At 40.1% G+C, this 14,129-nt stretch overlaps 1 protein-coding gene across 2 annotated transcripts; it reads right to left on the bottom strand.

Moving 5' to 3' along the window:
- Positions 1-2,440: 2,440 nt before the first annotated feature.
- stk11 (serine/threonine kinase 11) lies at positions 2,441-13,688 on the bottom strand. 2 transcript variants are annotated; one of them, XM_029525061.1, is made up of 11 exons: positions 13,528-13,688; positions 11,763-12,720; positions 9,031-9,114; positions 8,759-8,848; positions 8,316-8,448; positions 7,780-7,916; positions 7,549-7,676; positions 6,119-6,176; positions 5,753-5,946; positions 3,916-4,156; positions 2,441-3,181 (listed from the first exon to the last, which is right to left on the bottom strand). In XM_029525061.1, the coding sequence occupies exons 2-10, from the start codon at positions 12,044-12,046 to the stop codon at positions 3,948-3,950; spliced, it is 1,317 nt and encodes a 438-aa protein (XP_029380921.1). In that variant the 5' UTR covers positions 12,047-12,720; positions 13,528-13,688; the 3' UTR covers positions 2,441-3,181; positions 3,916-3,947. The 2 variants fall into 2 exon arrangements, with proteins under 2 accessions (XP_029380921.1, XP_029380922.1); XM_029525062.1 differs by lacking the exon at positions 13,528-13,688 and adding an exon at positions 13,288-13,403.
- Between the last annotated feature and the right edge of the window lie 441 nt (positions 13,689-14,129).

The following is a 14,129-nucleotide window of genomic DNA, read 5'->3' as shown; positions in this document are numbered from 1 at the left end:
ACAAGATGCTCCCTGTCACGTCATCATGTGCCAGATACTGGGTCAATCTGCGTCCTTTACATTTGGTCTGGCTACAGATGCCTCATCAAACATAACCCAAAGGACGGAAATACCTTTTTGATGGCCAGTCTTTCCCAGTGTTTCAATTCAGACCCTAATTTCCACTGACACACCAACGTGACATGTGATGCCCCTTTTAATTGGTACCATTCTTAAAATGAAATGCACTCATTACATAGATTTGAAAATATAGACCCATCTTTAGAAAACTATTTTCAGACTTAACTGTGAATTTCCAGCATGCTACTGTATGTTAAAACAATGTGTATGTGAATACTGTACAGTTTTAATTTGAAAACAAAAGCACTTTGATGGGAAGAAAGCTGATGACGGAGTTTCACTCACCCATTTCTCTCATTTTGATACTACATACTCCTCAAGTGTCCTTCTCGTTTCAATCACCATGAGGTACCATGTGTATGTGAGAGCAGCTGTATCTGTATTTAGTGACAGGAATAATAATGCTTATCATGTTAAGAAAAAAAAAAAGCATATATGTGCTTGCAGGCTTCTCGATCATCAACAAAGCTCAGTGTATACAGTCATTACAATCGGTGAAAGTACACGCACTAAACATTTTTTGATGCTTATTTTTTCTGCTTCCGTAGGACCTTCGCTTGTCATCTGTTTTTGTTACACCTCATAAGTAGGGAGTTGTTATCCAGGAGCTCAAGTGTTGTGTCGCTGCTGGGACTCTGCTCTGGGGGAGACCAGCAGAGGACTTTAGAAAGACTTGATAGAAGCCTCTCAGGCTTCTAGACAGATGTTTCAGTGAGAAAGAGCTCAGGCCGTCAAAGTGGAAATTGAAACTGATAAGCAGTGGCATCATGTGACCAAACCCCAGCAGACTGGGATATACTCACTTTGTATTAATAAATGTCAACTATTTATCATTGTCAACAAATCCTATAGAAAGACCAAAACACATAAGGAAATGACTGGAGTTAGAAGTTGTATCTATGTGGCCAAAGTCCAACATAATGCATTACTTTTTGTTATAGATGACTTAACTGCTGTTTGAGGAAGTGTCTGAGGTGGGTTGAAAACATTTAACACTGTGGATTGTTGTCTGTCATAGAATTGGTGGCAGAAAGTATGAAGTAATATTAGTTAAATGTCAGGCTTATAACTGGGGTAGACGAGGATTACTTTCATTTTTGAAAACTGAAAAATCTGATTATTTAACTAAAATCTTACAAATTGGCTAAAAATGCCAATCACATGCACGAAGGCTTACATTTCTTTGACAAAAGGTAAGCTGTTCATTTGCTAGGGGTTTTAGGAGCTGCTCCTCAGTCTTCAACATTGTCTGGCTGTTTTGTTTAGAAACTCTTTTTGTGTCAAATTCATGTTTCAAAGGTCAAGAAAGAAATGTTTAGTCAAACAAATCAGTATAAAACTCACTGGTATTTAATGTCTAATGTGAAACCGATGCAGCAAATCCTCACAATTCAGAACCTCCAACCAAATAATAGTCTGCACTTTGGTATACTTCAGACATTGTGAAAACTAATGCATTTTTTTTTTTTTTTGCGCTAGTAAACAGATTTTTGTAATTGTAATGTATCAGAACTAATACAAGCTGGAGATAATTTAGAGTTTGTGAGATCTTGGAGTGAACAACTTTTTCTCTCTCTTCCTTTACGGATGATAGTCTAATTATGGGTTTCGAATTCATGTCATCTTGCTGCATTTGATGACAACAGGAGACTGCAATAGCAGCTTGTTCCTTTTTCTTTCACGTGGAGTTGGCTTGGAGGTTAAGTACACACGAGGTCACACTGCTGTTCTGAAGCCTCTTGACGTGAGGCTTCTCTTCATCTTCGCCACATGACTTCTTGGGTGTGTTGTTGAACGGAGAACCTCTGTCAAGCTTGGTGACGTAGGCAGTGCTGCCCTCTCCCTCCTTCAGAGTTCTGACTCACCTGATGGACCTCTATTCCTGGTGAAGAGGAGATGATGGGACTGACTGTGTAAGACAGAGGCAGAGCTGGCGCTGATGTGATCAGCACAACAAAGAGCAGTGCTGAGAACAGGTGACTAGGTGACTGTGACGACAAAGGCTGCCGATCAGCAGCTTCACTTCCTGACAGCATCAATCTGGTTTCATACACCAGAAACTGATGAATGAGGTGGAGGGGTTTTTCTATCAGTATCTGCTTATAAAGAGCACAAATAATACTAGCAATAATAATAATAATAATAATAATAATAATGAATAAATACAAACAAAACAACCGAAAAAACCACAACCTCAACACAAAGTTAAACAGAAAAGATCATTCAACAAAGCAGCCTGTTTGGGACATATTTTATATAAATAATAATAAAAAATATTCATTGGGGAGGGGGGGGCTAAAACAAACAAACAAACAAACAAAAAAAAAAAAAAAAAAAAAAAAAAAAAAAAACAAAACCTAAATGGAAATCCAAAATCCCTAACAGGTCAATGGTGGATCTCAAAGCTCCCGTCTGTCCACAAACCAAGGACTTTCCCTTTCTTCCAAGCTCTGTACAGCATGCAGTTTTTATGTGGGTGGTAGTAGAGTACAGTAATAATTATTCTCTTCATAGATTTAAATATAGAATTATTATAACTTTTGTTATCTTTTTCCTCTTTAATTTTTTTTTGTTTTTGTTTACACACATCACAATGTGTCTTAAAAACTGCCATTAGGGTTCTGTAAAAACAAAGGAAGTCAAAGAAACAAGGGGAGGTGTTGGGGGTGAATGGGTGGGATACAGAAGTGATGGTGTTTGTAATATCCATTGTAATACGTGGCCCTCCAAAAAAGGATGACAGGATGGAGGGGAAGGAGAGAGGGGGTGGCCAGATGATGGAAGTGAATGACATTTGAAAGGGGCCAAAATATGGGAGGCAAAAAAACGAAACAAAAAAAATAAAATAAACCAAAACAAAACAAAACCACCATGTTCACAGCCAGTGCCTCAGTCTCAGAGCAAAAAGAACATTTCATGCTGTCCTCCTCTCGGTCACTCATACCGCATCTTCAAAAGACTCTGTAGTCAGTGGTCCAAAGAGGTATAGGGGCATTTACGTCAGCAGGTTTGTCTCACAACAGTGAGGACTCCAGAAACATAAGGACGGGGACATGTAAACCTGAGAGGGAGAGAAGCAGAACATTAACAACTCCTGAGTTTCATCTCATTGAGACAAAACATTCTCAGATAACACTGAATAACGAGACAGAATTATAACAAGACAAGTACTAACTGCTGCTGTTAAGAGAAAGACTCATTCACAGGGCGAGAAAGAGAGAGAAACATCCCACTTCATCTCATCCAGGGTGAGTCATTGCCTGAACAAATTAATACACAGCATCTCCTCTGCACTGCAGCCTTGACAAACAGCCTCATGCCACGAGTGGTCTGTATGTGCTAGAGATTGAAAGAGCAAACTGTGGGTGGGAACTTGGAGGAGTTACCACCTTTTAAATTGGTGTGTACGCTTTCAGCATAAATCTGCCAATAATGTTGTGATCAAGATAGAAGCTTAAAAGGGAAAAGAATAGACCAGACAAGATCTTGTTTTCATGATGACAGAGGAAAGTAACCATGTTTACCTGGTGAGAGGTGGTGAGTCAGAGCACTGCTCTCTGAATATCAACACAGATTCTCTCACCCGCCCATCCTTATTTCCTCTTACATCCACTCCTCCTCCTATCTGACATTCATCAGATGACTGTGTCTGTCGTAATGCATTCTCATCTCATCCCTCCAGTCTTCTCTGCACTTCTCCTTTTTCATTTATTGGAATTTTCTCTCTTCATACCATAAACTGTAAAAATGTAAATCCTTAAGAAGCACCAGCTTTCCAACCTTCTGCACACTCACCAGGTGGGATGCAGGGGGAAGAAGGGGAGGCGTCATTGCTGTTTGCAGGTGGAGAGCTTGCGGATCTTGCTGGCTGTGGACACTCCTTTGCGAGAGGGATTGGATGAGGAGGAAGATCTGCGTTCGGGTTTGGCCTTGCTGTTCAGAGAACCCCCCTCTGTCCCGTTCACACAAACTGGCTTAGCTACAGCTGGACTGTGGTCTGTGTTCTCCTGATCCCGATGTTCCTCAGCCACTTGTCCTAAAAGTACACAGCCATCAGGGCCAAGACAAATCACACTCCCTCCTGAGGGTGGACCATAATGTTGAGGCATTAGCATGAAGAAGGATAGTGAACATAGATGGAAATTAGGAAGGACTAGCTCCTTTAAAATGTGAAAAGTGTTTGGGTTTTTTTTTTTAACCTTCAAGAAGAATTTTATTAGCAGTGCTTGCAAAATGTCAGGGCAGATGACCATGACAAATACAGTAACCAACAAAATGAGCTCTATTCTTAGTGTAAAATGTTTATTTCAAGTCTGTGTGCATGTGCGTATCTGCACACCAAGATGAGGCTGAATCAAAGTGTAAATGAGCTCCCACACAGCAAAAAGTGTAGTCCACATGAGAATATTACAAGTGGTGACATGTAGGTACTGCTAAAAGGGACACAATAGGTCCAACGGTAGTTTAATTGACCATACACAGTTATTTCATATGAAGCCTCCTGTCAGCGACAGAGACCGTGTGTAGGAGTGAAGCCTGGAAAACCATTCATACTCCCACATCAGAACCACTTCAACCAGACTATTTTTAGATCACTTCATTCACATTCTGCAGCTCCATTTGATTTCTATGTGGGGCACCACTTCTAGGCCCGATACTGACGACATTTATTATTGCTGACTGTTGCCAAGCAACAGATAAAGGCTCTGAATTCTGGGGGAAAATGATAAAAGGAGTTGGGAAACAAACTAAATAAACATAAAGATACTGTTGTTATATATTCATCCCAAATTCAGTCAACTCTCTGGCCAAGTTTGTACACACACTTCACAACTGGAAACACTGCAGTATTTTCTCAGAGAATAAACAGTATTTTTGTACTTGTAGTTTGACTAAAGGACAAACATATTTTGTGTCCTTTGCGTGCACAGCCTTGTTCAGCAATTTCCGCAGTCCATGCATTCCAGGATCCAAAACTTGGATGTTAGATGTTAGGAATGTTGTTTTCCTAAAGAGCTACATATCTACCTAGATTCATTAAACATTCTCACAGAAAAACTGCAAGTGAGGAAGAGAGCATGCATATTTGGAAGTTGTTAAATCAATGAGGTTAAGTACCAACTAATTAATTCTGCAATCACTGTTAAAGACGCAGACACTTCTGTCCCACAAGAAAGTGATGATATAAAAACGGTTGTGTCGTTCACAACTGGTAGGTAAAGATAGAACTAAACAGAAGAGCCAAACATTTAAACAAAATTTTCATGAACAGAAGCAAGGCTGATAAACTGAATGAAATTAAAGGGAAAATTATCTTAATCTGATTATCCTGACACTTGCAATTCTGATAATCTGTGGAAGGATTTAAAAACTGCACATTGCACCTTTTATTTACTATCACTGTGCTCTACCTTTTTTTTTTTTTTTTTTTTTTAAGTAGAACAAATTATGGTTTTTGTGTCAGGTCCTTAAAAAAAATTAAATAAATCTGATTCTTGCTAATGGATTCCCGTTCCATTGAGCAGCAATACATAAATATATGGATGCTATAGCTTTTACTCCCAAGCCACAGATTTAGTTCGAATTTGTAAGAGGACTTTTGAGCTCATGACAGTGCAGCGTTCAAGCTTACCTGGCACTGTGAAATCCTGAGTATATATGATCTCATCCTCTCCATCATAGAGCTCGTCATCGTCCTCCTCTGTGTAGCCGTGAAGATCTTCCAGGTAGGGCACCACCGTCATACTCCGCCAAGGGTCCCTGCTCTCTGCGCTGGCAGGGATGGGCACAGGGAGCTCAGATGGAGGATGTTTCTTGCGCACCCAGCTAATAGGTTTGAAGGATAGAATGGAAATAGCAGATTAGCTTTTGACTATGTTTTGTATACATTTCCTCAAGGACAGGAGTGTCACACATCTCCTTTAATATAACAGATCACTCAAGTGTTCAGTGGTCTGGTAACCATTATGTTATATATGTCAAAAATTTAATCACTCACTTGTGTTGTCTTATGCTCTGTATGGAAAACCTCTTCACAGGGTCATACTCAAGCATTCCTGAAAAACATGCACCGAAAAGGTGAATTTCATTACAACAATTCTGAGCTGTTTCTGTGAATGCATTTTTTTTCTGCTGAGTGTTTAACCTAAACTGGTGTGAGTTCACAGCAGTGAGGGGCAGGCTCATGACAGTGAGACAATAAACTCACTCAATAAACATTAATTAATGATAATAATCTCATTTGTTGCTGCGTGCCAAGATATCCTGCAAAGTTTAAGGAGTCAACGAGGTACAGTAAAGTATCATAATTTAATATGAATATGACATAACAGATGTACCAATGAAATGAAGATTTAGTGCAATTATTACACAGATTATGGAATCTGTGTGAAAAGCAGAGTGTCAGCGTGATAAAGCAGCAGAGATGTAGTGCCTTTGCAGACCTAATAATGTAATTGTCTCCCAGTAGGCACAGAAGAGTAGCATGCAGAGAGCTGATAGTGCTGTGCCTGCTGAAGGACACCTTTGGTGCCACTGAGCTTATTTTAGACCATGCAATTATGGACTGACTATCTCTCAGGTGCTGCGTCATCACACAGACGTCACACACTCACTTAAAATGGGGCATGAAGGTAGCGCAGTTATAAAAGCAAAACAATATGGCAGTTTTCCCCTATTTATTTATGGATTAGCATTTGATTATCTATGAAAGAGGCACCAAAAGCCCTTAATTTGATAACAAATCATTGTAGTTGTTAAAGTAAAATCCCATGATGTAAGGTATGACTAGTGGGTTCATTACCATAAAAGGACAAACTGAGCAAACCTGGATAATAGGCTAGACTAATACTTAGGCATGTTAAATTGGTTCTTTAGCTTTTACAGTCTTAATCCTCCAGGTGTTCTTTTAGGATTTTACAGTTACAGTTTAAGTTTCCTGTCATACAGTTGATTATACATTTGTCTGTAAAAGATGCTACAACTGCTTTGTTGCAATTGTCTCAGAAGAAGCAATGCCTCAAGATGAAGTGTTTAGTATTCTGCTGCTGGCTTCAAATCCATGGAAACTACGTCATCAGCTAGAGGGATTTCTACAGTTTGGAGGAAGCCTTGTCCACGGAGGAAATTACAGTGACTCCCAGCGCCACAGCACCACCTACTGGACAAAAATATTATAGTGTGACAGCTTCGTTGAGAGTCACGTTCGCGTCTTCTATCTAACCTTCAACTTCTGTGATGTAACATGAATCATGTATTTTGCAATATTGGAAAAACAAAAAAGTTAAGTAAAAAAGCAAGCAAAATGACATGACTCTCAAAGGATGAATTGTGTGGATTACACAATTGCTACAATGTAAGAATGCAAACAACACCTTGACAGCAAAGTTTGACTTCTTTTGAAAAGGTTGTGCAGCGAAGAACACAAACCTCGCAGCAGGTCCGACAGAAGGGGCCCACACTCCTCAGGAATAGTGTAGTCTCCTTTTCCAATGTTCTCAAATAGCTTATAGATGTTGTCTCCCTCAAATGGATACAAACTTGTTGTAATGTTGTATCTGAATGGAAAGAAGAAGAAACAGGGGTTTTTCTTCAAATCTAATTGCAGCTATGGAACACAGTATAGCATGCATAAATAGTTCACTACTAGTCAATCCTTACAGTGTTACACCAGCAGACCAAATGTCTACTTTAAACCCTGAAAAGGTGTCCAGTCCGTTGGCAATCTCTGGAGGCTGGAAGGCCGGAGAGCCCTGACTGGTGCGACATGTGTCATCCTCGGCAAAAGGGTGAAGAGCCTGAAAGAGACAGTGTATATGATCAGTATGAATTTGAGTAGAGGAAACACTGGGAGTAACAAAAAAAAAAAAAAAAAATCTACAGAATTGTTTTGTAATGTATCCACAGAAGGGCCATTTATTTTAAACATGAGGCAACAAAACAAAGACTTGCAAAGGAGGAATTTCAGCATACTAAAGCTAAAAAACCTGCCTATTTACAGTGCCTTTCCTCAGTTTTGTTTATTCAAGCGATTTGTCTGAAAATTGTAACTGTCACTCTAAAACAGCTCACATAATTCTAACTACTTAAAACTGATTTAAGCAGGAATGTTGGGAAATGAAAAACATTGAATAACAAGAGGTTTAATTTGCTGTAATCTAGATGGTAAACACCATCATCCTGCTGCCTGAGCTCACCTCTGCTACTCCAAGGTCGGAGATTTTAAGTGCCCCGTCTGTGGTCAGCAGCAGATTCCCTGGTTTAATATCTTTGTGAACTATTCCCTGGCTGTGCAAATATTCAAGGCCATCTAAGAGTTGGCAAAAGTACCTGCAGAAAGAAAATAACAGAGTGGAGTTAAAGTGTTCCATACTATCAAATATGCAAATAAACAACGTATCACTGTGATCAGATGAGCCATCATCACTTAGAACTTTTGCTTCAGTGGCTTTCCAGCAGTTATATTACAGTGGAAGCTCTGAAGTTGAGGACCTAAACTTAGGTTCAGAGCAAGGGCTGCAGAGAGGAGCAGGCTAAATATAGCAGAGAGCAAAAGAGGCACAGAGGGGAGTGAGGGAGAGAAGAAGAAGAGGAAGAAGGAAGAAGAAGAAGAAGAGAAAAAAAAGAAAAAGAGACCTACCCGTGAGCTTGAAATACTGGAAACCTTTTCTCTGGGACGCTATCCAGCATTTCTTGCATCCCACAAACGCAATACTCCATCACCATATACGTGAGCCAGGAGTCAAGGAGATTTGCCAAAGCCAAATAAACAGATCCTTCAGTAAAATTAGCCAATGGTGAGGGTAACTAACAAATAGACATATTTAGCTATAAAAAAAAAAAAACAAAAACAAAAACTGAAACCTTTAACAGACAAAAATCAACTCTTTCCATTTAAAAGCATGTGGATATATTTTCTGCTTCTCTTCATTGTAGAGGACATCCACCAACTGAATCACATTCTTGTGTTGGAGTCTTCTTAGCAGCTGAATCTCCCTAAACGTGGACAAAAACCACACAAAATAAAAACATGGCAACCATTCATCTCGTAAATAGGTCCAAAAGTCAGGTGCCGTACATCAGCACACTGGCACTATCATGGCACTGATGGCATAGACACAAGCCTACAACTGAAGCAATGTGTTAATATTTCTTGATTTTTGTTAGTGTAGCCCAACTTCAACAAAACAAACCCATCAAAAACCTGCCTAGTGAACAAGTGCTGCAGCAGACAAGTACACCGGTCTCATTATGAAGACAGATAACGTGATGCTACCCGAGAAAGAGAGGTTTAAATCAGCAGCTTGTCAAAGCCCCTTGGAGACTCAACATTCATCAGGGAGCTGTAAGTTGGGACATTAATGAATTTGGATCTGAATGGGAAGAGCGCAAACTACAAACCACAGACCTCTGCAGAGATACTATTCACAACCACACTCAGAGGAAATAGTAATGCATTAGCAGTTACAGTTAGTGGTAACTTTCTGGGTTCCATTTGTATTTCTGAGAGTTTTAGTGGGTATTTTTTTATAAATAAAAACTAAATGCTTGCATAAAACTATCCTCTGTATATATTTCAGTTTGCTGCACACATGAAAACACAACTATGATAAAAATTTAAAATAAAAATGCTGTTTTGTGTAATGAATAGCCCAACTTCAAGATACACATCATCTCTGCTACTCAGCTGAACAGTAAGTGCAGATGACATTTGAATTGATGCATCTGCATTACTACATCACAAAAACGGACTGATGCAGTCCATCTGCAGTCCAGTTCAAATGTGTGGCCATGTTTCCTGTTCAAACTGTATAGACTGCCGAGCTGTACAGCACTCTGATACAGCAACTACATCAGCACACAACAAATGATGAACCTGCTTCTGTGCTGTTCCCCAGTCTGTGTCTGGATAGGGGCATGCATCTGTGTCCATGTGCACCCCTGTCATTCCAAATATGGGTACAGCTTTCTTGGATTGTTGCCGTAGAAACAGGAAAAGGATTACTAGATCAATGCCAGTATGAGCATGTCCGTTCCCATGACAACCCTGTAAAAGCAGGAAGTGTTTGGCAGACAGGAATGTTAAACAGAGGTTGAATGAGGAGGATGGCAGCTACTACGGTATTCACACACAACAGGCCTTTACAGGCTCCAGCTTCTTCAGGCAGGAAAACATACAGCCTCTACCACACAAAACAGATTTAAAAAAGGAAAAGGCCAGGACAGCAGGGGCAAACCAACTTCACACATCAAAAAACCCAAGGCCGCTCTTTGTGAACTGCAGTTTTTAAGCCTCAAGTTTGTACTTTGGCTGTTGCCACCAGGTTTTTCTACTTTAAGAAATTATACCAATTGTATTAATAACTCCTGAGATTGGCTTTGGATCTTAATATTAATATAAAATAGAATCTTCCTGATGAAGGATTTCCTGCAAAACAGGACTTGGGTTGTCATTGAGGATTTCTTTCTATTTTGCAATTTTCTTTTTACAGCCTCCACACTTGTCTTGTGAGCGTTCCCCCGCCCAAACCACACAGGGCTAACTATCTCAGTTTAAAACCCTGCAGTTCTGAGATGTCAAATTACTGAGTGATTTTAATTGGGAATTAATTCAGATGAATTTATTAATTTGTTGTCACTTTGGCATTAAAAATATATCTATCTAGTTTAGATCATTTAATATTGTATTAGGTTAAAAATTCTTCTTACTAAGCTATCTTTACAGGGTTTTCATTTCACTACTGCTGTTTTGACTGTGGCCTAAAACAACATGCCATCTTGCTGTCTGTGTGAACTAATTTTGACAGTTTTCTGAAGCTCCTCTATAATTAGAACAGTCCCTCTGCGAAAGGCTGGAGTAATATTTAATAAACTGCTGTGTGATTAAAACTTCTGATACTCATCAGGAAACTAAGGGTGCAGCAGACAGTTTGAATACATAAGAAATTGCAGCCATAGCGGCAACAAGACAGCAAAGGCTTGTCAAAGCAAGACAAATTAAACACACAACAAACAACTTCCTACACTGCTGAGAGAATGGAGAATTATTATATACTATTACTCATGAAGTGAAGCGAAAGGTTTGGTGTTTGCTATATTCTACACATTTATACACAAAGTGTCCCAATTTTAACGTTGTCCCCCAACGGCTGAAGTCATGCAGTGATGCCAAAATGTATTTTGCGTGTGTTCGGAACAAACAGTTAGGTGCACTAAGACCAAACCCAACATTTATGCTGGCCATAGGTGCAACAGACATGCAAGATACAACCGTGTGAAATTCTTTTTTTAAATGTGATGAGTTTGACTTTTTGTGAAGGATACAAAGAATATATAAAAAAAAAAAAAAAACAATCATTCGATCAATTAACAATATTGATGGTTAAGACATAAAGAGTTTTTAAAGGCTATATAACAAAGACAAAGTGAAAGTCAAGACAAAGTGTTAAAGTCGTATCAGTGCTAAGTTATCTAAATTATGGCAACTCAATGCCCATCAGAGAGAAGAACCTGCATTTATTCAGGATCACCAGAGACTGTGTTGAGACTTGAACTACCAGATTCAGAGAAAAGGGGGAGATAGGGTGTCCATCAGAGCAAGCTGACAACCCACTCTTCCTCAAAGAGAAATGAGAAAAACTCACTTTTTCACATTGGCTTCTCCATTAGGAATCCTCCTCAGCTTCTTCTTCTTCAGGATCTTTACAGCCCTGCGACAAAGTGTCTCTGAGTCCAGCATCTCCTTTACTTTGCCATAAGATCCTTCCCCCAGCAGATCCCCCATCAAGTACTTTCCTATCAGCTTTGCCCTCTTTCTCCGTGGCTGGTAGATCACTTCTGTGGAGTCAATGCGGTGAATGAAAGTATCCATCTCCATCAGTTCATTTTCATTTAGATAGTCAAGATGATGCAGCTCCCCGGTACTCATGACTGACAGTTCAGCAACCACAGTTTAAACCTCCTGTGCAAAAAATGTTTGCCAGTTGCTTTGAATGCTGCTGGAGCGTAATCCACTGGTATCTTTTGAGCTGGGTATTTCAATTCCCAAAGGTGGAACACAGACAAACTACAAAACACTGGACATGGGAGAGAGTGTAATTACGCCTGAGAGTTTAGGGAAGAGGTGGGGGATGAATCCCAATTTGTAAACATTAGGGCTCTTTTTACTCAGAGGTGCAGAAAGAGGTGAAGAACTTTTCGGGTCTCATGCAGAGTTAGTGCTTCATACTGTGCATGACGTACTACATGAGGGATAAGTGCAGCTGAACAGCTATGACAAAAAATGTCATTCTAAAATGTAGCTATTTTCTGCTTAACTTTAGATCAGCCTTATATGAATTTAATACCATACAGTCAGAGGTAAAGGTCTCACTCCTTCTTCAGGGGATTGCAGCAAAGAATTTCTGTTAAAGCTCCATTTTTCTCGGGACATATAAGTGTGCACAGCTGGATTAGCTCCAAGCAGACGTACAGCCAAACGAATGCAGCTGGATCAGTCAATCCTTGGTATCAACCCGGCTCCCGGAGGTCGCCTGAGCCATCCAATGTATCCAACCGTCCTCAGGTGTCCTCCATGCCACCACAATTCCTACTGCCTGGTGACTGAAAAGAAAACAAGAGTAATTTAAGCATTAATGAAAATGCACACACGTGGCCTCCGCTCAATTCACAAATAAGTTAGCCCTCTTTGATAAACAGTCTATGCAGACACCAACATTGACCGCTTCACCTTACTTGGCTTCCTCTCTTTTCCTCTCTGCTGTGGGGTTCAAATTAGAACCGAGAGATTAAAGTTAGCACAGTTGCACATCTAAAACTTCGCTCTATTCAAACAAGAAAGTGTCTGAGATCAGACTGATATTTTTTCCCGTTGCAATAAACATTCAGGTCTTGAATGTTAGCTAGCTGGCACGCTAACAGTCTGCTTGAATGAATTAGCCTGTGAGCATAAACTCGCTTTGTGGCTCCTCGATATTCATGTACAGGTTTCCACTCAGAAATCTGCTCAAACACAATCCCAACTAATGTTGTGTGGATGAAGAGCGATGGAGGTGGACCGAGGGGGGACAACCCAAACGTCGTCACACAACTGTGGCTAACAGTGGATGTGCAGCGCTAGCAAGCCAACTTTGCGTTGAGATTAGCGTTAGCCAACTTCAACCAATTTACCTTAGTAACAGAGGAAATCCGAATGACGGGTATTCATGTGTGGCTATCGTGCATCAGGCCCACCAAGCAGCATGACAGAATTGCTGCTCCACCACCCAAACTAGCACACGAAACCGGCAGATAGATCCATCCCGCTAACTCGAGCTAACCGGAGTTGCGTTGGCTAACAAGCCGCTCAGATTCCAATGTAAATTGCTAGCTAGCTCCTTAACCTAACTGAGTCCTGCTAACAGGTCTCACCTAGATCCGTATGAGTCCCGATCCCGTCCGAGGTTTGTTTCGTCTTTAAATGGCGGTTCGCGGTGAAGTAAATCTTATCCCGGGGTATGGTGAGATATCTGGAAAATATCCTGACTCTTCGTGTTACTCTTGCCACTCAGGTTGTCGCCATCTTGTTTACCTCCCCCCAACCACCACTGACAGCCCATACGTTACTGCGTCAAATCAAAGTTTTTTTTTTCACTCCACACGGTGAAGGGACAAGGGCGCCTCAGAAAGCTCCCTCTGTAATGACTTTTTAGGTTTTCTTATTCAGTCGTTTCTATTTCATCAAGTAATGACACCACCGATAGCTCTCATTTACAGTGGACAGGGTTAGGCACACCTAATGGTCCTGGCATCAGGTACACCAATATTTCCACAGGATGTGTAATTTAAAAGAGATATCTTACTTATGAAGAAAGGTTTATAAAGCAAAATACATTTATTTCAGATGGTGACACACTTTCCTTTACAGCAATTTGCAGTAAAAAGCAGGTGTCCTGAAAACGGATTAATTCGTTATTCAAACAAAATTAATAAAATTTCTTTATCAGTTGTGAAGATTTTTTTTATTTGATATT

The sequence above is a fragment of the Echeneis naucrates genome, chromosome 17 (assembly GCF_900963305.1).
Source record: "Echeneis naucrates chromosome 17, fEcheNa1.1, whole genome shotgun sequence".
NCBI lineage: Eukaryota > Metazoa > Chordata > Actinopteri > Carangiformes > Echeneidae > Echeneis > Echeneis naucrates.
Note: the sequence above shows the minus strand (reverse complement) of the source record. Positions and strands in the feature narration are given on the sequence as shown.